Below are 26,852 nucleotides of genomic sequence, written 5' to 3'. Positions count from 1 at the left end.
CCACAGACTGCGTTTCCTTCTTCAGGTAAAGGCCTGGCAGCGTTAATAGTCAAGCTTGTTTGTACCCTATTAACTTCTGGCTTTAGGAAACATTCCAGAGCATGATCTGGGCTGTTTCAACTCTCCTTGTCACTGGTGTGAGAGCTTTTCCACCTTTCATCTGGTTCTTTGCTCGTTGTCAAGTTGCAGTGTGTCAAAACCAAAGGTGTAATGCTCTGTTCCTATTTAATGATCTAAGTTTAAATATTAACGGCAAGGTTGTTGTTTCAGAAGCAACTGCCCTCCTGTTTGTTTGCTCGTCAGCTTTCTCTTGTCCACTTATACCCGACACACCATGTGATGTTTCCTGCTGCCAGCCTTGTGTGTAATAAGATAAGTGGTAATGTGAGTCTCATATTTTCCTTCCTAGAAGGAGTGGTATTGAGGTAACGTCTGAACACATCTAGGTGGTGCTTTAGGAAAAGTGACAAAGAGCTGCCGGAATGTTTCTCCGATTGCTGTCCGATATCCAGTGGCGAGCAGCTCACCCGAAATGGAGGAGAATGACCAGTTCCCAGCGCAGTACCTCAACTACAGCAGAACCTCAGCCGGTTGCCCTGCCAGCACAGGCACAGGTTGTCATCTGTGGTGGTGGAGTCATGGGCACTTCTGTGGCCTATCACCTTTCCAAGATGGGTTGGAAGGATATAGTCTTACTTGAGCAGGGCAGGTAAGGATTTCTGGTTAAAAACCCAACAAAACAAGAGCAATATCTACTGTAATGTGTTATTTCTATCTCTTCACCTGAACTAAAGTGAAGACCTGGAAATAGCCTTTTCCCTGGGCAAAATAAGGTTATACTGAACATTAATAACAGCACTTACTGCCTCTTCCCAAGCACAGGGCTGCTCTGCAAAGGTGAAAAGTATCCCTTGTGTGGTTGTGGTGGGTTAGCTGTGGCTCAGGGTTGGACTCCCACACAGCCATGTCATTTCTTTCTGCAAGATAGAAAGTAAGCCAAGAAAACTTGTGCATCAGGATAAAGATACAGAGATTGTACTGCCATGGGCTAAAGAGACTTAGCCTAGGGAGAATTAATTTAAAATAATGTCTTTATTTAATGACAGTTAAAATGGATTCAGATAGTGAGAAACAAAAACCAAACATTAAAACACCACCTTTTTTTTTCTCCTCAACTTCACTCCTGCACTCCAGGGTTTTCTACTTCTCCACAGTGCCCTGAGAAACATGAGAGTTGACACAGTGGGGTGTGATCAGTACTGGGCTCCAGTGTGCATCTTGCATGCACTGCAGTTCCCATAGGTGAACTCTACTGTGGTGTGGGTTTTCCATGTACCACAGTTGCTTTGGGAGATATTTAGCTGCTCTATTGTAATCACAGGTGATCATGTAAAACAATGTAGCTGGCAATGATGATGGACCATTTTAAGAGAAGTAAAAATCCACATTACTCCTACAGCCCCTGTTGACCTCTCAGAGCAGGATGCCATGTATGTCTAAAGCATTACGCAGCCAGCAAAGCTCTAGACATTGCAAGAGGTTATAAACAGGCATCACTAAAACATCACCCTGTAAACTGGATAAATGCTCAGATTTTCCAGTTTGTTGGAGGGTTTTAGTGCCTCTCTGTAAAATAGCCGAGGCTCTTACGGTTTGGCTGAGCAGAAGTGCCCTCAGTGAGTTGGGTCAGCTCTCTGTAGCAGAACACATAGCTTCTGTTGAAATCTGTGCATCCTAACATTTCCCCTGTTGTTTTATATGTCTGTTTTTGAGGAGCATTCGTGGTGTTTTCATTAAGCAGTTTAAGGATCCTGGGCATGAGACACCACTGAGACTTTAGGATTTGAAGTGGTGTTTATTGTAGCAGCTTCTAACGCCCTAAATAATGTGCGGGACTGTATATTTATCATCTGCCTTAGAGCTTCCCACCTGATGCAGCCTTCAGGAGTAATTAGCTGTGGGTCATGGAGTTTGTGTGGCTGGGAAGCAGAAGGTTCTTTCTAGCTGCAAAGAAAAGAAATCAGGTATTCTCATCTGAGACCTTGTGAGTGGGGGTCCTTCTGAGCAAAGTGGGGTGCTGGGCTGCGTTTGCAAGGCAACTTCATTTTTGCTAGCTTGAAGCAGGGTATAATCATCCTACTAAAGATCTGCAGTGAATGAAGATGCTGTGCAGGCTTAGTCTGTGCATGCTTAAGGAGAAAGAGAATTACTGCATTAGCAGTAATGTCTTACAAGGATCACAGTACAGTGAGACTTTGCTTTGGCCCTTTAGGTTGTTGTTGAGAAAGAGTGTAGCAAATATTTCTTTCTCAGCTGAATCTAATCTTAGGTTGAATTACTGAGAGAATATAGACATGCTAGGCTGAAAGCAGTTGTATCGAATGGAAAAAATGTAGCATGGCTTTAGCAGCAGCAAAGGTAACTTGGAATTATTGTGGAAGCAGGCTGCAAGGGAGATGCTTAAATCTAATTACCTTGTCATCCCATGTCCACGTTGCATGGAGTTGTGTAGGTTTCTGTCTCTAAAGCTGCCCTTCGCCAAATAGCTCAATGGTTTAGGGACAGTTTTAGAAAGGACAAGAAACGTGTGCCTGTCTATGTCTGTTGTTGCAGAGTGAGAGGGACCTGCTCGTACTGTAATCTTCAAAGATGCAAGACTCAAAACCAAGTTAATTTTGATCTGAGGGAAATCCTTCTTTGGAGAAGGAAAGAATCAGGCAGCTCAATTTAAATGTAAGGGGGGAGTTCAAAAAATGCTTTCTTTGAAAAATGTCAGTGTTAGGACTTGTTAAAGAGAAATTGTCTTGGAATGCAATGTGTTTTCAAAAGTGAGCGAAAGGAAAAGCATTCTAGAGGTTGTGTCATCCCTGCATCATTGAACTTAGCGTTGCTCTGATGTGTCTGGGGGAGAAGTTGCTGTGTGGTTTGTGCAACCCGTGGAGCTGCTGGAGCAGCCTGGTGTGGAGTGTGTACCTGGCAGCTTTATGAGACCTTTTCTCTGCACCTTCTCCTGCAGGTTGGCTGCTGGCACCACTCGCTTCTGTGCTGGCATTGTGAGCACAGCCAGGCCTGTGTCCATAGAGCTGAAGATGGCACACTATTCAAACAAGCTCTACCAGCAGCTGGAGCAGGAGACAGGAGTGCAAACAGGTACTCAAAGTGTCATCACGGAGTAATCTTTGGGAAACTGAATTGAAGTACTGACACTGAAATACGACTGTGGTTTTACAGTGTCTTAAGGGTTGAAAGTATTGTTCAAAAACAATACATATGGACCTAAAAAGATGCAAAGAGATGTCACTAGTGCAATCAGAATGGGGAGAAGAAAGAACAACAGATGGGCAAACTGAAGGCAGACTACCTGCAAGTTTGCATGTTTTCTGCAACTTGGGCAGGCAGGGGAGGTTTCACAAGGATATGGAAAATAGATTGCAATGTCTGGAGCAAGTTGGCCTGTTCTGTGCACTGATTCACTTCTCAAAAAGATAAGGTGGTTAACAGGAGCACTGAAACATGGGCAAAGCTGTGTCTCCTACTGCAGTGTAGCCCTGGAAATAACAAAAATATTATCTTGAAATTCTCCCTCTCCTTCCAAAATGTTTGGGCATGTACCTGATGGGAAGAACTTGGTCACTGAAAATTTTTTTCCAACAAGAACTTGTGATGTATAGACTCAGTAGAGGATAATAACTATGCCTGCATTTAAGATGAATATTAATTTAGTGCAGTGTTGGAGTGACATAATATCTGCTTTTAGTTGTTGAAGTTTTATTCTTCTGAATAATCATTGGATCGCTTTTTGGCCAGTAACTTCTCTCTTTTAATTACTACCATATGTGAAATTCGTGGGGAGGTGGGGTTATGAACAGGAGTATATGAAGTAGAAAGAGAACACAATTAAAAATTAAATTGCTTTTTTGAGAAGTTCTCTCATGCACTTTTTAATTACTAGCTCATAAGTGTTTTAAGTTATTTGATGATGTGGGATTTCCAGGCTTCAACAGGTAGTGGAAACAAGTCTGCGGTTATATTAAAGCAGTGAGTCTGAGATGAAAGGAATTCAAGATCCTGTCCAAATCTGACTTGACTTTGGTCATTGTCATAGGGTACATGAAGACAGGCTCTATTTCACTGGCTCAGACTCAGGACCGACTGATCTCTCTGAAGCGCATTGCTTCATCACTGAAGTACGTATGAGCAGGGAATACAACTCAGCTTCAGTGTGCACTAGCTCTCCTGCAAGACAAATGACACCATGTTTCTTATGTTCTGTGGCAGTGTCATGGGAATACCGTGTGAAATTATCAGCCCAAAGAAGGTGTTACAGCTCCACCCACTGATCAACATCCATGACCTTGTGGGGGCCATGTATGTGCCAGAAGATGCACTTGTGTCATCTGCCAATGTGAGTCTGGCTCTGGCAACTGCTGCCTCACGGAATGGTACGAGCTTTTTTTATCTGTAGAGCACTCTCCTGCATGATAGCTATTTTCTGCATCTCTTTTGATATTCTAACTGAGCACTGAAGAGCAAAATTCTGTTATTTCTGTGAAGTTCAAATTCTTTAAAACTGTTAATTTCTGAAAAACAGGCTGAATTTTTATCTGCCGAATCTTAACAGGTTTCCCGGGATAGATCAAGCGCCTGTTTGTTTTCCTTAGTGTTTATGTATTTCTCTGAAAAAGGACACACTTTCTTTCCTAGAACTGACTCATAATTACACATCAAAATGGTTAATTACCTACAAATGAAAAGGGGTGGCTGAGCCTTGGGCAGTATTTAATTGAGCACATATGCTTTGGAAATGGGTTTGGAAGTGTATTAATAAATGCTGTTTGCCCAGCACTTTGGCAAATTTGGAGTGGTTTAAAAGTAGGGGGAAGGTTAAATATGGTAACAGGGATTAAAGGTCATTAAGGATGAAAGTCCATCAGATTGGAAGAGGCTGCTTAGGAAGATACCCCTCATAGTTTCTTTTAGTCCAGCTTGTTTTTGCATACTGCTTATTGCTTTTTTTTCCACAAAATTACTTATTTCTCATAAGAGAACCAGTCATGCCATCTTAAAGTACAAATTTGTTGCATAAAGGAATTGTAATGGAAAGAAGTCCATAGCTGAGACTTCTTTTTTTTCATATTGTTGATGCTGGGGCTCTGTTTATCGTCCAGATTGTCACATGGGGGAAAAAAAACTATAGCTCTTCAGTCTCAGCCTGTACAAATTGTACATGTGATGTTTTACAAATAATAGGGTTTTGCTTAAGAATTACTGGGTCAATAGCAATTTTGTCTCCAAGAGAAAATAAGCATTTTGGTTGAGGGGAAGGGTTTAAAGCTAACAGCCTGACACATTACAAAGAAGGTTCATGGCATGCTGACTTTCTGATGTCCTCTCCAGGTGTCCAGATCCACGAGAGGACTAGTGTCAGTCATGTCACAATCCAGAAGGGTTATGTGACTGGAGTCGAGACTGACAGGGGGCGGATTCAATGCGAGTACTTCGTCAACTGTGCTGGCCAGGTTGGATTATTTAAATTTTTTCTTTCTGTTGCTTAAGAATGTGTGCATTTCCCTCTGGTTCTTTTTTTTGTTTTCCTTTCAGGTTTTTTAAAGGTTTGTGTTTTGGCTTGGTTTACTGGAGTAGATCAAGTCATGTTACTCAGCTTATCCCAGTGGGGGTGTGAAGTTGGAAAAGCAGTGCTTGCCATTTGCTGTGCACCACAGCTGGGCGTTAACCTGCTGAGCAGTACCTGCAGCTTGTTAGTACAGTTCTGTCCATGGTGTCTCTGCTGGGAGGTTCACCCTTCTGACAGGAAGAACTTTGCTTTGGCTGTTAGGGAGACAGCTCCTTCGCTCTCACTTCCCTCCCCAAAAAATTGTTTGCTTTTACTCCTTAGTGTTATGTCTTCTCTGCTGGAAAATACACCTGACAATTGCAGTTTCTCAAGTAGCAGCTGTCCTCCTTCTTAGTCAAGGGTCTTAGCACAGGCACCTAAATGCTGACAGTTCTGCTTCTAGATGCTGAACCTAGTACTAACTTTGGTCTACAGGTCTTATTTAGCTTTTGTATTGCAAACTGGTACTTCTTGGTTTTGAGTCAGGGTCACACTTTTCTAATTATTGTCTTAGGAACAGAAAAACAGTCTTCATCCCAAACAATTCAAATTCTAAGAAAAAGAGAAAAAATTGTGTCTGTTTAATGTCTCGGGGTCTGAGCCAAGTCTCGTTTTTTTAAGAAAGCAAAATCAGAGTATTGTTCTGTGCTTATGTCCTGCTCTTTTCCTAGGGCTGGTCTTTTTCTTTTCCATTCTGACCTGCACTATTTTGATTTCAGTGGGCCTATGAGTTGGGCCACTCTGGAGAGGAACCAGTCCATATCCCACTCCATGCCTGTGAACACTTCTACCTCCTGACACACCCTTTGAAGGAGCCTCTGTCAAGCAGCTTACCAAGTAAGGATTCTTCAGCTCTTCTTACTTTTCTTCGTGAATTATACCTGCCTTTACAAGGTGACCTGTAGTTTGTGACAAAAAGGCCAACCTTGGGCTATCGGTCCTTAGCTCATTTGGGATTGTGAAGTCCTTCTCTCTGAATTGCTTTGAATATTCTTTTTCAGTGGCAGAATATTTTTCTTTACTCTTGCAAAAACTTTTCCTGCAGAAAACTATTTTGGGAGTTCATCAGCTTAGCAGGAGAATGACCTTGACTCTAGCTGGAGTAGTAGTTGTGTCTGAGTCTTGGACTGTTGCATTTCTGGGCTGGAGAGTGTGCTAGCCTTGGCACTATGTTTTCCTTGCAGGCTGCTGGCCCCAAATGGCCCATCTATTCCTTTCCTCCAACTGAAGCTAAGGCTTTACAGTGGCATTTACATGTCTATGAGCTGTAGGGGCAACCAAACATTTGAGGTAATTGCTCCTCCCCCATGTTCTGGCTTTTGGATCTCTTAAAAAAAAAGCCTTCGTGTTTGAAAACTGTGGTTGAGAAGTAGAAAGCTTTACTTATTTATTCTCAGTTGTTAGCAAGATTTTCTGCTTCTAGTGAGTAATGTATACACTGTCCAGGGAATTGAGATCTCTGGATGGAGTCCAAGTGCTTCACTTTCATTTTACTAATTAAAACCCCTCTGTGTGTGTGTGTATATATTTATGTATGTATATATTCACATTATATATATTCTCAGCTTTTCTGGACATACCAAAACTTGTTATGGAACATGTCAGGTGGAGTAACATAAACACTTCAAGTTGACACACTACCAGTAGAAGGAGCAATCCAGTCCTGACTGCTTGTCCTCACCCCTGTGCTGCCCACTTTCTTTGTGCTGGTGGCCTGCAGTTAGGTGGACCTGTTACAAATTAACTGTTCTTAGAATAGGCAGAGAAAGAGGGGCAGGGCAGGACATTTCTTGGTGGAAGTTCTGGTCTTGGGTGCTGTTTCAATGGAACTAAGCCAGTAAAATAGCTTATCAATGCCACAAGGATTCTGAATCCCTCTTGTGTCCTCTCACTCCTGGGAACACTGCTGCCTTGGGGCTCCTCAGGGTTAATTCAGTTTGCTGTCCAAAAAGTTAACATGTATGGCTGTGGTGGGAGCTAATGGTTTAATCTAAACTGCCTCACCAGGGTGTCACAGGAGAGCCAGAGTGGTGTGACAGCATGGGGCTGGGGAACTTAGCAGTCTCCCAACATAGAAAGAACAGGCTGGCTTGGCCTGGCATGTCACTAGCCTGCCATTGTTGGAGTCTGTGGGACAACATCCTGAGACAGTCCTTCTCTCAATTCCCTTTCCACCTCTTTTCTTCCCTCTGCAGCTGTTGTCGACCCTGATGGCAGGATCTACATACGCAACTGGCAGGGAGGCATCCTCTCAGGAGGCTTTGAGAAAAACCCCAAACCTCTCTTCACAGAGGGACGGAACCAGCTGGAGATCCAGAACCTCCAAGAAGACTGGGATCATTTTGGTATGTTAGGGAAGAAAGGTTCCCACAGCAGTGAAACACGTGGCTTCTACAGAAGGCAGAGTTCATGATAGTCATTGATCTATGGGAAAGATGAACATTCACTCAAATTCATTTACCTCTTCATTTGTCAGCAGTTTGCTGAAAAACCCTTTACCAAAGGCTGCATTACCTGAAGGGAGCCTGCAGGAGAGCTGGAGAGGGACTTTTAACAAGGAGTGCCAGAACAAGGGAGAATGGCTTCCAAGTGACAGAGGGCAGAATTAGATATTAGGAAGAAATTCTTCCCTGTGAGAGTGATGAGGCACTGGCACAAGTTGCTCAGTGTTCAAGGTCAGGTTGGATGGGACTTGGAGCAACCTGGTCTAGTGGAAGGGGTTTGGAATGAGAGGAGTTTTCAAGTCCCTTCCAACCTAAACCATTCCAGGATTCTTTGATTCTGTGATATCTGTGTGATGTTTAAAACCACCCATTAGTCCTCAGCATGTATTAACTTCCTCTAGAGCACCAAGGTACTACATCAGGTTCCCAGCGCTGCTCTTCCACTTCAGTTGATTTTTGACTGTCAGTGCCACATGCTGCTCTTCTTGTGACACAGTAGATCAACACTGTTGACCTGCCACATAGCTGTAGTATTTTGTTTCTGCAGCTCTCTTCAGCAGGGACTGACAAGTGCATTTCTACCAGTGGCAGTTTCTTTGCGAGCAGAAGTTGGTGTTGTGGTTTCGCAGGCTTCGTCCCACCATTGGCAGTGGTGGTTTATAATATTCCAGCTGTTCATTCTCTTCCCATTTTATTTGATTCTGTTTTTATATTCTGCATATGTTTTTACATGGAGGGCTCTTTCTGTAAGAAAGAGCATAGCATGGTTTGAGAGTCCCTTTCTTCCCCAACCACTCCTGCCTCTTTGATACCTGATAAGTTGGTATGTTGCCTCTCATCTACAAATTCGCTTTATATTCAGGAATCCAGCTTTCCCTTGTGTCAGAGCTCTCTGCAGCCCTTGTGACTGCACATGCCTCTGTGACCCTAGGCATGGATGGAATTTCACTGCTTTCTTTCTGCAGTCATATTACGTTCTTCCAGCTGTGCTTCAGGTTAAATTGAATAATTTTACTTTGATTTCTGAGAAACACCGTAGTGATACTGTAAAAGTCTAAACTCCAGAGGGTAGAGCCAGGATGGGGTGGTGTTTAGTGCTGGCATATGCTAAAGCTTTTAGATCCCTAGTTGCCTACAGACTTGCTTGAAGATACTAGCTTCAGTAATGAGTTGCTCAAGCTCTGTACCCACTTAACTTTTGGTTTTTACTTGGATAAAATGAAAAGGCACTTCTTGATGGCACCCCCAAATTGCCCAAGCTTCTGAAGCAGCTGCATGCTGTGTTCCAGCTTTGCCCTTTTATCTGTTCAAATGTGCTAAACAGTTGAGCAGATTCAGAGCTTACTCAGGCAGTATTTGATCCTTTTCTAGGGCCGCAGTTCCTGGGGTTTGAGCTCTTGTATTACTGCTTTGATCTTTGTCGTTGGAACACCTTTTAATTTTTAAAATAGTCTGTGGAGTTGCTTGAATTGGACTGGGTGCGAGAACAAATCTAGCACTGATCTCTCTTTTTATCAATAAAAAAATAGCCTATAACATCAGGCACTTACTCTGGAATTCTAATGCTTGAGAGAGGGAAGAGAAAGAATAGGTCAGAAAGGCTCCTTTTGTAACTTCTTAGGTGATGTGAAGTCTGATTATTTTACTGCTTGTGCATAAAGCTCAGGAGTATTCTTAGGGCTGTATCTTGAGGGCTTTTATCTGGAGTACTAAGCAGAGGTAACTTTTGGGCAAGAAAAGTCATGTAGATATCTTACCCATTTATTAACGCTCTCAAATGTCAAACTGTGAAGAGTTGCCAAAGGACTTTTCCAGCGTGACTGGGCAATGAAGCAGTGAGGAAATTCAATGAGGATAAATGTGAAGTGACGTAAATACATGGGGATGGTCTTGTTTGCACCATGTGATGTGATGGGCTTTGAACAAACCTTGAGGTTTTTGTGTTAGTTCTGTTACTTCTGTGAAGACATCAGAGCAACAGCAGTCAAATCAATAGACAAGTTAGGAATTACTGAGAAAGGAACAGAAGATTCAGTTTGTTAAGCAGCACTAAATCCTTGGTTTGCCAGATGCTAGTTCTTGTTCTAGGCTCCCTGTTTCCAGAAGATGATATAGGACTGGAGAACGCCTGGTGGAAGAGCAGCAAGAGACTTACGAAAGCTTGGAATAGTTTCCAGGAATGAAGTGACTGAGTGAGCTGGGGAAAGGAGAGGACAGAAGGAAAATAAACAGAGGTCTATAGAATCTGGAATGAGATAGACAGACTAGAAGGGGATCTCCTGACCACTGTCTCTTCTAATGCTCCGAGGCATAAAAAAATTGAGTCTGAGCTTTAAAACAAAATATGGTGATTCCTCATACAATAAATTTTAACACATGGGACTCGTTGTCTGTGTCTGTTGGATTTTTTCATGAGGCTGTGAAAGACTGGTCTAGTACTAAAAGAGAGACCAATTTAGGGGTTTCTAAATAGAGAAAAATATACCAAATTTTTAGGAAATCCTCTGAGCTGATGGTAGGTGGAGGCTTGCAGAGTGCATGGGACAAGCATCATGCACATTTGCCTGTTTGTACTCCTCACTGTGTATCTTTGATGTCTGTTCTTACTGCTTTCTGTATCAAAACTGAACAGTGCTCTTGCACTGTTGAGAACAATACTGGGCTCTTGGTCTGGATCAGTGTGACTGCTTTTGTTGTGTGCTGTGTGATCCATTTTGAGTAGTGTGATTCCAGCAAGTAAACCATTTCTCCTATGACTGTATCAAAACATGGAAGCAGTTTTCACCTGAAGCCACTGAAATGTGTTGAAACTGAAGGCTGTGATATTTTGTCTCTATTATCTTGGTTCCTAGGGCCACTTCTGAGTGCCCTGCTGCGCAGGATGCCAGGTTTGGAGTCTCTGCAGATCATGCAGCTGGTGAATTGCCCAGAGTCCTTCACCCCAGACATGCGCTGCATCATGGGACAGTCGCCCACCGCGCGGGGCTACTTCGTTCTGGCTGGCATGAACTCAGCTGGCATCTCGTATGGTGGGGGAGCAGGCAAGTAAGTGGTCTATCACTGTTGTGTGTGTAACACTTGAGCCAAGAGACTGCTCAGATGATCCTTCTGTGTAGAATGTTCTGGTTGGTATTTCTCACCTCCTTTGTTTCTGACTTGAGTGAAGGAGAGGAGTAGTTGGTTTTCTGACTGTGTTCTTCAGTGTGTATTTCAAACCTATGTTGGATTCTCCTCCTGTCCTGCACACCTCCCTCCGGCGTCAGAGCTCAGTGAGCAGCTGGGGGATCAAGTAAGCTTTGTTAAAGCTGTGTCAGAAGAGGTGTAGGTTGGGTATTAGGAAAAGGTTCTTCACCCAGAGGGTGGTTGGATACTGGAACAGGCTCCCCAGGGAAGTGGTCACAGCGTCAAGTCCACCAGATTTTAAGAAATATTTGGACAATGATTTCAAGCACCTGATGTGATTCTTGGGGCTGTCCTGTCCAGGGCCAGGAGTTGGACTCCGTGATCCTCATGCGTATGTTCCAACTCAGGATGTTCTATGATTCTATAACTGGTATGATTTGTTTTAAACTGCCATGAAGGGATAAAAGCTTGACAAAGCATATATTCCCTCATCTCCTGTGCTTCATGATCCCCTTTATCATTTGATTGGAGTCTTTAGATCATTCAAGTTGACACAGCAGTTAATTCCTCTGAAGCAGCATGAATCTATGGCTGATGAAACACCATACATGTGATGCCAGTGCTGACAGTAGTTTGAGTGTCCTGTACAGTAAGCTAGGAGTGTAATAATTTCCCAGTAAAATCCAGTTCCTGTATTAATGCAGATTCTTAGACAGGCATTTATATGTGATCTCAGCAGAAAAGTTGCTGAATGATTATTTCTCCCTCTGACTGCCATTTAGTTTTGGTGACTGAGCATTCCTTCTGCCACACAGCTTTCTTAACAAACTGCTCATTTTTCATGCTGGTGTTAGTATCTGCATTTGTCTTCACTAGTTTATGTCCATTGTCTAATAATTTAACTCACCAGAGAAACAACTCATGATTTTTTTTGTTGTCACATGAAATACAGAGAATCTTTGCAGTGAGGTTCTCTTAAAGATCAAAATAATTTCTGAAGTTAAAAGCACTATTTGTCCATTTATTGCTACAGCCCCAAAATAAACAGCTTATCTTACTGATACAACTTTCATGATCAGTTCTGAACCTGTTGTTGTCTACTGGTTGTGAACAGAACTATTCTGCTCTACTAAATTCTGAGTTCCCTGTGTCCATTAACTCTGGAGAATGCCTTCCACCTTCACTCCTGGAAGTGTAGCTAAATATAAATTGGCTGGCACCTTGTGCTAAATGAATGCTGTCACTGGTGGTTTGTGGCTGAGCCTACACCAAGCAATGAGAAACGAGAACACAGAAGTGTCAAACTCCAACTGAAATGTATTTGCACCTCATTTTGTATCAGAACCCAAGTATTTGACACAGACAGCCAGGTTACCTGTCCAGGCTCTGACTTCATTTAGCCGTGTCCTGAACTTCCTGCTGCCCTGTATGCTTCATCCTAATGGGAAATTAGTAATTTGGAAATCTGGTGGATGCATTTTATAAAGGGAAACTTTCCAGATTCTTCTGGTGTTTAGAATATGATGTTACATGTCTTCTCTCTCCCTATTGTAAGAAATTCTCATGTCCAAACTGCTTTCCTTCTGACTTCAAAGTTACACTCTTACCCTTAAGATGTTGGCTGATATCTCAGTCTGTCTTTATTTCTTCCATCAGATACCTGGCAGAGTGGATAGTGAATGGGTATCCATCGGAAAATGTCTGGCCCTTGGATCTGAAACGTTTTGGAACCCTTCAGAGCAGTCGCACTTTCCTCCGTCACCGTGTGATGGAAGTCATGCGTAAGTGAGGTGTCTGCCTTCAGTTCCTGGCAGGCTGTCCAAGATTTTCCCCTTTGCTACACTGTCTCTCCTCTGCCGTCACTGTGAGAAACATTTTCCTTCTTCCTGACCTCCTTCCTGGCAATACAGCCCCTTCCCAGGATACAGGAAGGGATGGGGTTTTGTTTGTATGCTGGCATTCTTACTAACTTCTCTAAAAAAATGCTGTTGGTACCCTGCTCTACTATTTCTGTGCTTTGCTTCTGATATAGGGAAATTTGTATGTATGTCTGTAGGACAACCACCTAACAAAAACAATGCCAAGGTCTTAACTGGGAATGTTACAGTGTCTCAAAGATTGTTATTCTTTGCACATCATTACAGTGTGGAAATACCTCCACTTCCAGCTTATTGGCTAGGTGACCCAGTTATCTTGCATAAATTCAGGAAGTCTTCATAGACACATTGCTTTCTTCTGTCAAAGTTTGCAATAAACACCTTGCAGAATAGATTAGAGATGCCATTTTTCTTGTCTAACAGCCTGCTTTGTTTCCTCCTGTTGTTTGAATATCTGTCATACTGTCTGAATATTGTGGATGACTTCTTTTCAAGTTTGAAATAGAAGTATGAAGTGTTCCACAAGTTGCATAAGAGGAACAATTACTTGAATACCAAGTTTAAACTAAAAACATATGTTTGGGTGAAAGCAGAGAAGTTGGGTAAACCTCTTAGCCCTACTATATCTGGGGAATAAAAACCTTATGCTGCTTTGACCTTCTTCCCAGAAAAAAGTATCACTTTATACTCTGGGCATTATTCTGCAGTCACTTTCCAGTACAGACCTCAGTTGTGATAGCTACAGAATCCCTCTAGTTTTTGCAGAATGAGCAATGTATTCCATCTTTGAAGTGTTATGTTCCCATTCTAATCTAGTCTTCCATATACCCTCTCTTTCAGGAGTACTGATTTTAGATATTGCCAATAAATTAATTAAATTATTAGCTCTGAGACAGAAATTATGGAAGTGTTCAGTAAGACGTATTTGGCTTATCTTCAATTTTAAGCAGCTTCTGACCTAGGTAGAATCTTAGCATATTTAAAGTAGTATTCAAGCATCCTTAAGCTATTACTCTCCACTGATAGCTAAGGAGGATGCTCAGTGTTTATTAGGGTAACTTCTTTTCTAGATAAAAATATTCTATACTAGCTGAACAGATGCAGAAGCCATTTGGAAAAACTTCAATGACTACAAAAGGCTGAATTGCCAGTGTTTAAGAAGGCAGATTAGGTGGTCCTTGTAGCTAAGGGCTGCCTACCCCAGCATTTGCATTGTCAAAATATCTGATATAGTGCACTGCCAGGGAAAAATCCTGCATAATTAATGCTAGCCAGCATGGCTTCATGAAAAATAGAGTTTTTGTTATCTTGCAGAATTGTCATGAGACCATAAGTATCTATAAATGTAAGTGTTCTGTGCAAATATTGTTACTCTAATTTTGAAGAGCTATAAATGGATCAAAATTGATTTGTAGGTTTTCAAAAACAGGAAAAGGAAGGTTGGAGCTGTTTTGAGGGAGTTTTATTAATGGTTCAGATATTAGTAAGTACTGATAATCTGGATGAAAAGTTTAGCTAAAGATAATCACTTTGCCTAAGAAAGGATCTTTATGACCATTGCAGCCCTCATGTATGATCTGAAAGTTCCCCGCTGGGACTTCCAGACCGGCAGGCAGCTGCGCACTTCACCGCTGTACGACCGCCTGGATGCACAGGGAGCCAGGTGGATGGAGAAGCATGGATTTGAGAGAGTCAAGTACTTTGTCCCACCTGGGAATGGTGAGATTGTATTTTCTTATGCCTAGTGCTTCCCGATATGTAAGGTCCTAATTCATCCAGTTCATTAATTTTTCCTTTGCTGTTTCTTTGTATTAGATCTGTTGGATTTGGATCACAGCAAAACCTTTTACAAACCGGATTGGTTTGATATTGTGGGTTCTGAAGTCAAGTGCTGTAAGGAAGCAGTTTGTGTTATTGACATGTCATCTTTTACCAAGTTCGAAATAAGTGTAAGTACTTAGGAAGGGGCCACCTGCTAGTGGTGACCTTCAGTTTGCTGCCTGCTTTTGCAAAAAAACTCAGTGTCCTGTTGAGGACAGTCATACTGTATGATAAATTCAGGTTGTACCACAGTATTTAGCACCGATTGGGTTTTGTCTGTCAAGGGCCCAGTTTATAGAAATACCATCATAGTCTATTAATAGAATTTGACCTCTGGCACTATGCCACTGTTGTATCCTGTTACGCTTGAGACATCAGTGTCACGATCATCACAAATTGAAATAATTTACGCCAGGATGTTGATGCGATCTTGAGCTGCCCCAGTGGATTTGTTTTGCTCAGGCAGGCAGCTTGTCTGACTTTGTCTTCCTTTTGATTCATGTAGTCCACTGGAGACCAGGCCCTGGAGAGTCTGCAGTATCTCTTCTCGAATGACCTGGATGTGCCAGTTGGGCATGTCGTGCATACAGGAATGCTTAATGAGAAAGGAGGGTATGAGAATGACTGCAGCATAGCCCGGCTCAGCAAGCGCAGGTGGGTGTGCAGAAAGCATCTTTAGCCATCACCCTTTGGGTGTTTGAGCCTTAAAGGACTTCTTCATGAAGATCATAAACTTTTGTCACTACCCTGAACTAAAAAGTCTCAGTTCCCCACTAGTATTCCTAATTCAGTAATTCAGGTGAAAGGGAGCTTCTGAATTTACAAACACTGGGGAAAATAAGCCTTTTTCTGGGATTACAGATGAATGTAGATTTCCTCAAAATGTTAGACTTTCAGATGTTTAATTTCTTAATTGAGATACATTTTTTTTTTTTTATCAGTAACTGGAATTTATTAATTTAGGTAACCATTTAAAGTGCAAGCTAACTCCTGACCAATGTCCTTACTGGAATTGTGCATTAAAAATACTACTTTTTTATTATTTCAATTTTCATTGCAGTATATGTACTCCAGTTCTCAGTTCTGCAGTCTTTTATCATTCTTTTTGTGCTCTCTCATGCAAACTGACATGATGGCAGGATTTTACTCTTAGACTAACCAGTCTGGGCTTTCTTTGGCATCTGATAAAAAGCTTTCTCATTTTTAAGAACTTCATGGCCATGTCCCAGCTGAGCATTGGATTTATTTTTCTGGATGGCTTTCTATGTGTGTTTTCATTGTATTGGTGTGAAAGCATTTTGTTGCTTCTCTTTCAATTAGAAACAGCTTTTCTTTCTCTTCCCGTTCTATTTGCATTCATGTATTGCTTGAAAGTATTGTCTTCTCTGAGTGAAACCAGTAGCTTCCCTCTTTGCCTAGTCATTTCTACAGATGTTAATGTACTTTAACTCATAGATTGTATCAGACACACACACAAGCAGCTCATTTATCCATATCAAGTGGAGTTCTGTTCTTGGAAACTGTTAATAATAACCACCATTGTGTGTGAAAAGACTTTTGCTAAAACAAGAAATTGCTGTGTGAACTGTGTCTACTCTGACTGTCAGAGTAGAGAGAATCACTGGTAGTGAAGAGCTGCAAGTCCCTTCTGCAAACCAGTTGTGACCTTTGAGATACTCTGTCAACTTTCTGCAGAACTCCCTGTGTTCCACATCTAGTTACTTCTTGTCACTGGTAATGCTTGAAGTGGGGGATTTCTTTTCATGACAGATGTGATGGCATTGATCCAGAGACGTTAGCTGTGGTTTTCACAAACCAGATTGTTTTGGTCTTCTGTTAGCTTGGAAACTGCTGAAGGCTCAAGTAGTTGATGAAGAATGAACTGATTCACTTCGTGGTTGTTCTTTCATTGTTTCTTGGGTTTGATTTGTCTGTTCCAGCTTTTTCATGATTTCCCCCACTGACCAACAAGTTCATTGCTGGGCCTGGCTGAAGAACCACCTGCCTGATGACAGCAACTTGGTCTTAGAGGATGTGACCTGGAAGTACACAGGTAAGAAATCACTAAAAGCAGACCTCCTCAGACAGTTCAAAATCACAAATAGTGTCTCGTGCTGCGTGCCAGGTAATTGTTTAAAATGCCTAGAGTTACAATTTGGTCTCCTTTCCAAATATTTGGATGAAAACAGCAGTTGAGAAACTTTGTTCTGGAAAGCCATGAGCTAGAAGACAGCATTCTTTTACTGTGGACTGACAGGAGAGAGTTTAATGACTCTCCTCTGTTCTTAAATGTAAACACACCTATTAGTTCAATAAGACTTCAGAAATTAGAGCAGCGTGTTAGACAACAGGCAAGACTTCTCCAGTCTCATCCTAATGCTGTTTTGTTCCTCTCTTTAGCTCTCAATCTGATCGGCCCCCGTGCTGTGGATGTCTTGTCAGAGTTGTCTTATGCCCCAATGACTGCAGAACACTTCCCCTCTCTCTTCTGCAAGGTGAGTGACTATGCTTCTGTCTGCACTCGGCTAGATTTTTCAAACCATGCATGAAAGGAGAGGAAAAATGTTTTGGAGAATTGGGGGAGAATTAAGATTTACAGGAAGGTTTACTGCAGTTATTGAGGCTGGTAAAGAACTCACAAGGCTCACTTGTCTTTGGGTTGTGTTTGCTAAAAATACCGGTGAATATGCATTTGTTTTCAGTATTCCTCTCACTGTAGACTTGTCACTATTGATATCTTGGCATGTTTCATATAATCAATTATGGAGCTGTCAGAGGGGCAGCTGGGATTAGGGACTCTGACATTGTTGTCTCCTGTCAGCCTGTTACAAGACTGAGCAGATAGTTGCTATTCAACTTCTGTCTTGTATCTAGAATACAACCTGTGTCCTGACCTATTTCCAAGGCTTATTGCCAAGTGTCCAAACTAACAAGTTGGAATAATATGACATCTCTATCTGAATTTGGAAATTTGAACTTATTGCAAGTATGTGCAGGTGGCAGAGGGGAGAAAGGGCTGGGCAGTGTGGATGCGTTACACACTGTGCTCCTTCTGGATCTCTGTGCTGTGTTCCAGTTTGGATGATTTCAACCCCTCTGATTCTGCAGGAGATGAGCGTGGGCTATGCTAATGGCATCCGTGTGATGAGTATCACACACACAGGAGAACCTGGCTTCGTGCTTTATATCCCCATAGAGGTAAGAATGCACTGCAGCCTGAGCTAATTAAAGCAGTTACTTGCATGCATATGGTCAGAAATATTTTCCAGGCTGACTCCAGGTGATGAGATGTCTGATTTGCACCACAGGAAAGCCACCTGCGGGCACCAGGGGGCGTTCCCCTGCTTAATATAGCATTCCAGTGGGGCAGAGCTCTTGTGCCTCAGTGGCAGGGGCAGTGGCATTCCTGGTGGTGTCAGATGCAGCTGCTCTCTCCTGGTGCCAGTCTGTGTTTCACCCTTCCATTGCAGTATGCCCTTCATGTGTACAACGAGGTGATGAACATGGGACAGAAATACGGGATTCGGAATGCCGGTTATTATGCTCTCCGCAGCCTGCGCATTGAGAAGTTCTTTGCGTTCTGGGGCCAGGATCTGGATGCTTTTACTACTCCTATGGAGTGTGGACGCGAGTTCCAGGTCAAGCTGGACAAGGTTGGTGGGAGAGCAGAACTGGACTGGAAGGGTGCCAGCCAAGCAAATGGATATGTTTTTATGCAGCTGTGTGCAGTAGCTGTAATGTAAATTCTTGTACTTCAGAAGGTTGCTAGAAATACCAAAATACTGTCTTCCTCCTTCCTAGAGAGCATTCCCGGTGATCTGTGCCTGGTGCTGCTTATGTGTACCCGAAGTGGCAGAGGTTTTCTGTGCCTAACAGAATCTCCAAATTCTTGCTTGTCTAAGCAGTTTTCCCAATCTGATGAAACAAAAGCCAGCCTATGCACCTGGTGGCATTTCATGATATTAAATATGAGGCTAGGCACCAATAACAGGTGTTCTCTATTCTTAATAAAACAGGGGAGTTCGTAGAACAGTGTAGAGTTATATCATACTTTTGTGGTAGCAGGTACTGGTGCTATCACTGTCTTGTTTTCTTTCTTCCCTCTTTGCATGAGCCAAAACAAATGTTTATATCAATTCAAGAAAAGAATGTAGTGCTTAAGGATAGGAAGTTCATATTAGTTACAGTTTCCCTCTGGTTTATGAAGAAGGGTAGAAAGAAGTGTTTCTGGAACAAGAAAAATGGCAAACAGTGGAATGGAGACATGGTTTTCACTAGAGTGAAAATTATTTTTCTAATGACCACCTTCACAAACATTTCTGTGTCTTTTGATATCTGGAGCAACAAACATAATAGAAAAACTACCTGGGCTCAGCTTCTTGTGTATGGAGGCAGCCGATTTTGATAGGGCATAAGTTCCAAGCATAAGTTGTCCATGTCAGCAGCCTGGTCTGCTGCAGCTCAGCAGCTGCCACAGTTTGTGTCCCTCACATCAGCTGATGCTCTCTTTTCCCCACAGGGAATGCAGTTTCTTGGCCGGGAAGTGCTGTTGGACCAGAAGCAGAACGGGGTGTACAAGCGCTTTACCATGTTCATTCTTGAGGACCATGACACAGATATGGACCTCTGGCCCTGGTGGGGGGAGCCCATTTTCCGCAATGGCCGCTACGTGGGCAAGACCACCAGCAGTGCCTACAGCTACACCCTGGAGCGCCACGTCTGCCTGGGCTTCGTGCACCACTTCGATGAGAAGACGGGAGAAGAGCTGGTGGTGACGACTGACTTCATCAACCAGGGAGAGTACGAGATCGACATTGCTGGGCAGCGCTTCCAGGCCAAAGCCAAGCTCTATCCCTTCAGCTCCCTCTTCACACAACGGCGCCGCAAGGATGAGGTGGAACTGAGTGGCTACCAGAGGGAGTAGTGCTGAGTAGACTAGACCCGCCCCTTGTCCCAAGCTGGAGTCTTCTCCCACCGTCTTCCAGCCCTTTCTCCTCACCTCATATATTTCTTTATTTTCCTTTCTTGTCTTGCAACTTTTAAACTTTTTCCAGTGTGTTACATTTTGTATATTTTAAACCTTTAATTTTCAAGGTTTCCCAGCCCTATCTGTCTCCCTCCTTCCACCCTTGCCAGGCTCCCCTGTGCCCCAGTGGATGAAGCACAGTGCTGAACATGCAGAGATGCCTGTATAGGAGTGAACCCCGCCAAAGGCCCAGGCCTTCTAGTGGTGGGAAGGGTTGAGGTGAACCCCTGAAGGCTGCGCCCTTCCTCTCTCCTCTCCAGCATAAGGCATAGGACAGCAAGTCTTTGCTGCCTGTGGTTCAGATGATGGCTGACCTCACCCTACTCTCTACATACCATGTTGGAGAGGGGTTGGTGTGTCAATGCACACAGCAATAGAACGATCAGCTACCTCACTGGCATGAGACAAAGCATTGTGTGAGCACAGACTAGAGACAGGTTTTGGTGTTGTCCAGCCTGTCGCTGCCCTCCTTTGTCCACCATTTCGGTTTTTCCCTAGCAGGGAATAGGTTTAACGTCAGAGTATTGAGATGACAGTAGCATTGGTAAGTGTGTTGTTGGTGGGATTGGATTTTTTGTGTGGGGTCACTGAAACTAAATGGCCTTCTATAAATGTAGTCAAAGATCAACATGTGCATTTCACTTCTATAAAGGAATGTGTTTATTTTTTTTTATTAGCAAGAATACTGATTTCTAACAAGGATAGATGTTAGTGTTTAATGTTAAATAGCAGTGTTGAAATGCTGCTTCTGTTTAAGCTGCACAATATACAGTCTCTCTGGAGACTGTTTTTCACTTTGTCTATGTGACTTGGTCAAACTCATCTGGCAAGGTTCATAGAGAACTTGTGTTGGTTTGGGGAACTTGAGCAGCAGGAGGGGATATTATCTTGTAGTTTTAGCTGCCTGTGGTTATTTTGAAATGGTAGGAAAAGACACAGCATTTGTCTCACCTGTGGTGTGAGAAACACTGGGTTTTCTACTGGTGGTGAGAAAACATCTCAGCATCTTCTGCTGGACTCAAGAATTTGTCTTCTGTTTCCCTCCTCAAATCTGTTACACTTCTTTGTCTCTTAGTAGTACCTCAGCGGAAGGAGTTGAATAAGGAAGTGAAGGGAGCATGGTTGTGGGATTATAAATTGCTTTTCTTCAGCACTGCTCTTTGCATCTGGCTTCTCATACAGATGCTCCAGATGGTGCAGCTGGAAATTCACCCCTTCATGTGTCAGAATATCCAGTTCAATCACTAATGGTAAATGGTAAAGAAATGGAGGAATGCTGAATTGCCTTGTGCACATTTGCATCATCTTCTTCTTCATCTTTTGAGCACAATCAAAAACCAAGACTTTTCATTTACTTGAAAAAGATCTGTTAAATGTTTTCTCTGCCTCTGATACCACATACTCCTCATGGTCTTTCTGCTTCAGCGTCTGTTTTGGACTTCAAACACAACCTTGCACTGATGTCTGCCCCATTAGCTGTGGTGAACACTTTCTATGGTCTAGAACCAATTTTTGACACTTTATTTTCCAGTTAAATGGTAAGCATCAGTAATGTAAATATGAGCACAAAACCTTCCCTGGTTCTTGTTTTAAGTTTGCTTTCTGCTGCTTTAGTTGCTTTAAGCTGTGCCTTCAGTTGGGTCTGGGGCTGCCAGTTCAGGAAACCATAAGGGAATTTAGGATTTGGTGCATATGGTGTAGTAGTAGGTTGAATGTAGATGTCACTTCTTTGAGCATGTGTTCCTTTGTCTGTGGTGAGTTCTGCTGAAGTGTGTGGCTTCTTCCAGGATTCCAAACCTAGTTCTGAATAGACATGCAAAATTTTCCAGTTTCTGAAAAGGACTGACCAGCTTTTTGAGATCTCACAGCCCAGAGTACTCTCTGCAGCTGCTGTAGGTAAAGTTCCACCTGTTCATCTTTTCTTCCAAATCCCCCTGTTACTGCTCTCGGAACTGAAATTTTGCCTGGTGTGTTAGAATTAATTGCTTAAATGGAAGGTTCGTAAATCATCTAATAGCAGTTAAAACTCTGTAATTACTTCTTGCGTATCTTTCCTGCTTAAAGAGATACCACAATCCCATTGTTCCCATGCTGGATGTATATGCCAGGGAAGACCTTGGTCCTTCTCTCTTGGTTTTATGGGACACTACTTCACCTTCCTTATGCACAGAAATAGGCATTCAACCTAAGAATGAGTTTTGTATGTGATACTTAGGATGTGGAGTAGCCCTCTGCTTAGGGTTCTTAGAGCTTCTTAGAGCAGCCCTTCTGCTTAGGGGTTTATTGACAGTTTGGTGTGGCTGAGTAAGGCATGATACTCCTTCAGGAGAAGGCAAAGTATAGGGCCAAGGTGTACTGAAATTTGTGTTGAAACTCCTGAAGATAGATTATAGCTTGAGCTGTTCAGTTCTCTGCAGAGTCTGAGCAAACTGGAAGGCTAGCAGCATGCTGTCCTTTACCAACCATTCGTTCCAGCCACATTATATTCCTCCTTGTGATTATTTTTCCTTTTCTCTAATCTATAGGTGCCTGCTAATTCCTCAGGCAACTTTTCATACACAGATGTCTCTTCTCCAGCAGTTCTGACAGTAAAATTGTTTTATGAGCTACTTTTGTCATTATGTCTGCTAAAGTTTATTTTATGTCTGAAAGGTTTATTTTATGTCTTGGTCTATTGACTTTTCCATACCAAAAATAGACAGTGGAAATAGTTTTCCACCATGATGGTAGATACAGCAACATTTCGTGTAACGCTGTGTTTGCTGTTTGAGACTTGACTGGTTTGGTAATTGTCAGACTTGCAGCTCATTAACGCCTACTCCAACCTTCCTTGCAATGAATTCTGTTCTTGTTTTATATCAGAACCTGAGAGATCTGTAACTGCTGTTCAGGCTTAGTCAATTTAATTTCTGGTGTAGCTGTTTTTAAACTTACAATGTAAAAGAATAGTTTGCCTTTGCCAACTTGAACACCTCTCAAGAGGACAGTTGGATCACATTTTAAAATAGTGATAACTGAGTTGGGGGAAGATCCTTCTAGCGTAGTGTTTTCATCTCGAGGTATTAAGCAGTGATGTAAGACTCTAATCCCTTTATCTGATGATTAAAGTAGAGTGCCTAAAAAAAGAACAACTAAATCTGTTGAAGAGTTACTACCTTCAGTACACGTTCAAATTAGAAAATTAAAAATCGGATCTTCGAAGGTGCTGCAAGATAGTTTTGACATCTAAGATGGTAAATAACAGGGACTGTAAAATTCAACATCCTGATTCTCGTTAAAACTGCCTTAAAATGCTTTTTTGCTAAAAAAGGTGGTTTGTTGTCATTCTGCACAGTAAGACTATGAACCTTGGATTGGGAAACACAAAAATAGCATCCCTCTCTGTGGCAGTAGAAGGGGAAATGGCCTCATTCTGTGCTGAAGCAGCAGCTGCAGGTCTGCTCTCTGCAGCTTGTGTGTATCAGTCCCAGGGTTGTTACCAGTTCTCCGAGTCTTGCTGGCCAGAATGGGAGCAGCCCTGTGGATTCCATTCATACAGGCATCTTTGGAGGGAAGGTAGCAAGTGAATCCATCTGAATGTGCATCCATGGGAAGAGCTGGCTCCAAATGCCATCTGAAGTCAGGGGAACTTGTGGAAGACATAGCACTTCTTTCCATTAAATGATTTTTACAGAGATACTATATTGTCTTAACCTTGATGTGTTCTTTCCTAAGTTCTCATGTTTTGTTAGTCATTGAGTGAGTACTGCAAGGCTTGAGTAGAACTGGTACTAGAAAATTGTTAGTATATTATTCATATTTAATGATCTGAGTATAAAATTAACAGTCTATTTCTAGAATTATGTTTTCTGTTTCAGGAGGATGTGTAACAGTCATTTTCACATCCATCTTTGCCAGACTTAATTTCTATTTGTTTTCTCTAGTATCTAGATTTTACAGGCCTTGTTAGACAGTTTCTTATTTTGTGGCAAGGAAGGGAGGTTGTGTGAAACTTCCACTGCATCTCCATATCTTGGTGTAAGCTTGGATTCCTCCTTTCTACTGTTGCATTTGAGTTGCCATTGATCATGTTGCTCTTCCTGTAACATCTCCAAACTCTGCTGCTGTAGAATTTCTCATGCACAAGGTTCTTCTCTTCCTTTTACCTGATGCTTTGTCATCAGAGCCAGATTGGCTTTAGATCTGTGTCTCTGCATCAACTTAAGTTATTCAACTTCTAGATGGTGCTGATACCAACATCAGAACTCCCAGGCAGGTTTGTGGCTGCTGTAAATCCCATCATTTAACCCTCCCTTTCCCTGTGCCAGGATTTTCCCACTGTCCATAATACTTCTTGAGTCTCCTTCCTCAGGTGGCTGAGTGCATTAGTTCCTTTTGCTATCAGAGAGTGAAATATGGGAAAATCAAAACTGGTGGAGGGATGGTGGAGTGGCTGAGCTGAGGTAGAAGGAGAGGTGTAGTGAAAGTTTGATCCTTTGCTTGTTATTATACTCTTTAAGCCAAACCTTGGAGAGATGATCAGATTTGATTCCCAGATCAGGGAGCATCTTCCTCTGCAGCCTTGATGCTGGACAAGAGCTAGCTAGCATGGCTCTGGGCAGAGTTGGGACAGCATTAGCACTTGTTTCCCAGCACATGTTTGCCCCTCTTATTGGGATGAAGGAAATGGTTCCACACAGAAGTAGGGACTGGGTGCGCTTGATTGCCTGGAACACTTTTGTCTCCCTGGCACACTCTCGTAGCTGTTAAGGTACAGCACTGACATCACCAACCTCACTCATCCTTGCAGCGCATTTGAACCAGAATGGTGACATTTTGGGAAGAGATCTGTGAAAATGAGGTAGTTCCCGTGCCAGGGGAATGGGGTGTTGCTTGCAAGGGCAGAAGTAATTTTTATCTAAAACACAACTCTTGGCTGCTGATAATGGCGAGCAAAATGTTCACAACCTTCATATTTGTCTTCCCAAATGAGTTTATTATAATACTGGCTCAGAATAATTTCTGCCTATTTCAGGATGTTTTCCTGATTTAAACTATTTTTTTTCCTTAATTGATTGATTTGATTTCTATTTAAAAAAAAGGCATTCAGTCATGGAACAAAACTCGGGCAAGGTGGGCGTTGTCATCTGATGACTTCAAGCTGTCACTAAAAAGCATTTGAAAATTTTCTTTGCACTTTAAACTTTCCCTAAGTATTATGGCTGTAGCAGTGTGCTTATAGCCCTTGGTGTGAGTAGTTCTTGCATTTGAGAGGAAAAAAAAGACTGAATATTTATAAATGCCTTAAAGCTTTAGGTAAGGTGTTTGGGCACTAGCTGTGCCTGCCATTTGATTTCCTTCCTGGAAAGCTGTGTGCCCAGAGATGGTAATTTTGAGCAAGCACTGGGGGATGGTGGAAGCTGCTGTTGCAGTATGAGACTGGAATTTGTATGGAGCTGGGAGCCCTTGTGCCTGTCCAGCTGCTGGCTGACACCTTCCTGTTTGTTCCCCCCCACCCCCCCAATTGGATTTATTCACTTTTTCCTTGTGGTGTAATGGGTTTTCTTCATTCTCTAAAGAAGCCTGGGCTGGTGTAGAGTATTCTGTGGGTGTCCTGTTGCATTAAAGGAAACAAAATTCTCTGCCTGAATGCTTCCCTGCTGTACCAGCTGACATTTGCAGGCAGGAGTTGGGAGAAGTGGGAGGGGAGGGGATCTGCGGCTGCCTGTGGTGAAATGACTCTGAGACTTCTCATCTCCCATTTGTCTCAAAGCTGGGCTGGATTACTGGTGTCAGGTTGGCTTCTGGATTACAGCACAAACCAGAGCTGCTTTGCAGGTGTGGCATGCTGGGCTGATGTTCTGTTAGAGATTCCACCTGCTTGGAATAAGGAAGCCCAACAAAGAGAAGCAGTATGTTGTAATAAGGAAAGTATTCACATTAATGTTTACTGATTCGTTAATACTTGATTTTCCCACACAAATCCTTGGCACCTGCTACAAGCAGAGCAGATACCTGGGAGTTGTCAGCCATCCCAGCTAGGACCTGATCCATTTTGTGTGCATGGAGAAAAATCTGTGCTGTTGCCCGTCATCATGGCACTACTGAGTTTTTTCCATGCTAAAATTCCCTCCTTTTCGTGTAGTAGACAGATCTAACTAATTCCATGATAACCAGAGGCAGATTAGTATCTCTGAAGTCCTTGACAGGTTCTCCTGCATCTCCTGGTCAGGCTTGCAGCAGGACGCTCATCCAAACACCCCTTCATGCTTGTCTCTGGAGACCAGATTTTAAAAGGGCTGGGAAGATTTCTGATGTGTGCTGCTTCCAGAATTTTAAGAACAACTGAAGTTGGAACCTGTGAAAACACTTTTCTAGTGCCTTACGCTTGTGAATGTTGTGCAGTGGATGTAGCTAAGGTGGGACAGAACAAGGAGCAATGTCAGCAGCATGTTCCCCATCCACTCTGGCCATTTCCCTCTGTCCTTGCAGGGCCCTGGCAAGCAGGTGCCAGCAGGTTGTCTCCAGCAGCACAGGGAAGCTCTTTAATCCCTTTGCATTGCGGGGCCAGAGAAAATTCATGCCAGGCAGTCTTCCTTTGAGGGGAACAGTGGTCTCGCCTCCGCTGAGTTCTGATTTGGAGGGGTTTAGGAGAGGACAAAGCTGCTCTGACTGCCAGACCCTGTGGCAGAGGACATGGACAGTTGCTCCCAAGCGCACAAGTCAGGATGAGTTTGCCACTCTCAACCATGTTGTCATGTATGCTGTATTTATATCATGCTTGATTTCATTTCATATTTTGGTTGGCTTAAATGTTGCTAGGTTTGTATATTAATAAAGAGGCATTTTAACTACTTCAGAATTTTGCCATTAGTTATGCAAGACCCTTGTGTGTCAGAATCCAAATGCCCCCGTTTGTCTGGGTGGGATCCTGCAGGGATACTAGGCATGTTGAAGGGTACAGCCCT

The 26,852-nt window shown here is 42.7% G+C and overlaps 1 protein-coding gene across 2 annotated transcripts; it reads left to right on the top strand.

Moving 5' to 3' along the window:
• The first annotated feature begins 621 nt into the window (after positions 1-621).
• Positions 622-26,740, top strand: PDPR (pyruvate dehydrogenase phosphatase regulatory subunit). Of its 2 annotated transcripts, XM_062500168.1 has the most exons (17): positions 622-709; positions 3,017-3,150; positions 4,106-4,187; positions 4,279-4,442; positions 5,398-5,519; positions 6,334-6,451; positions 7,810-7,959; positions 10,911-11,103; positions 12,838-12,962; positions 14,622-14,777; positions 14,874-15,007; positions 15,385-15,533; positions 16,820-16,932; positions 17,280-17,374; positions 17,988-18,077; positions 18,350-18,532; positions 19,399-26,740. In XM_062500168.1, the coding sequence occupies exons 1-17, from the start codon at positions 639-641 to the stop codon at positions 19,801-19,803; spliced, it is 2,484 nt and encodes an 827-aa protein (XP_062356152.1). In that variant the 5' UTR covers positions 622-638; the 3' UTR covers positions 19,804-26,740. The 2 variants fall into 2 exon arrangements, with proteins under 2 accessions (XP_062356152.1, XP_062356154.1); XM_062500170.1 differs by lacking the exons at positions 5,398-5,519; positions 6,334-6,451.
• The last annotated feature ends 112 nt before the right edge of the window (positions 26,741-26,852 follow it).

Source organism: Cinclus cinclus, chromosome 11 (assembly GCF_963662255.1).
Source record: "Cinclus cinclus chromosome 11, bCinCin1.1, whole genome shotgun sequence".
Taxonomy (NCBI): domain Eukaryota; kingdom Metazoa; phylum Chordata; class Aves; order Passeriformes; family Cinclidae; genus Cinclus; species Cinclus cinclus.
The sequence above is the reverse complement of the archived record's forward strand: the minus strand, read 5'-3'. Positions and strand labels throughout refer to the sequence as shown.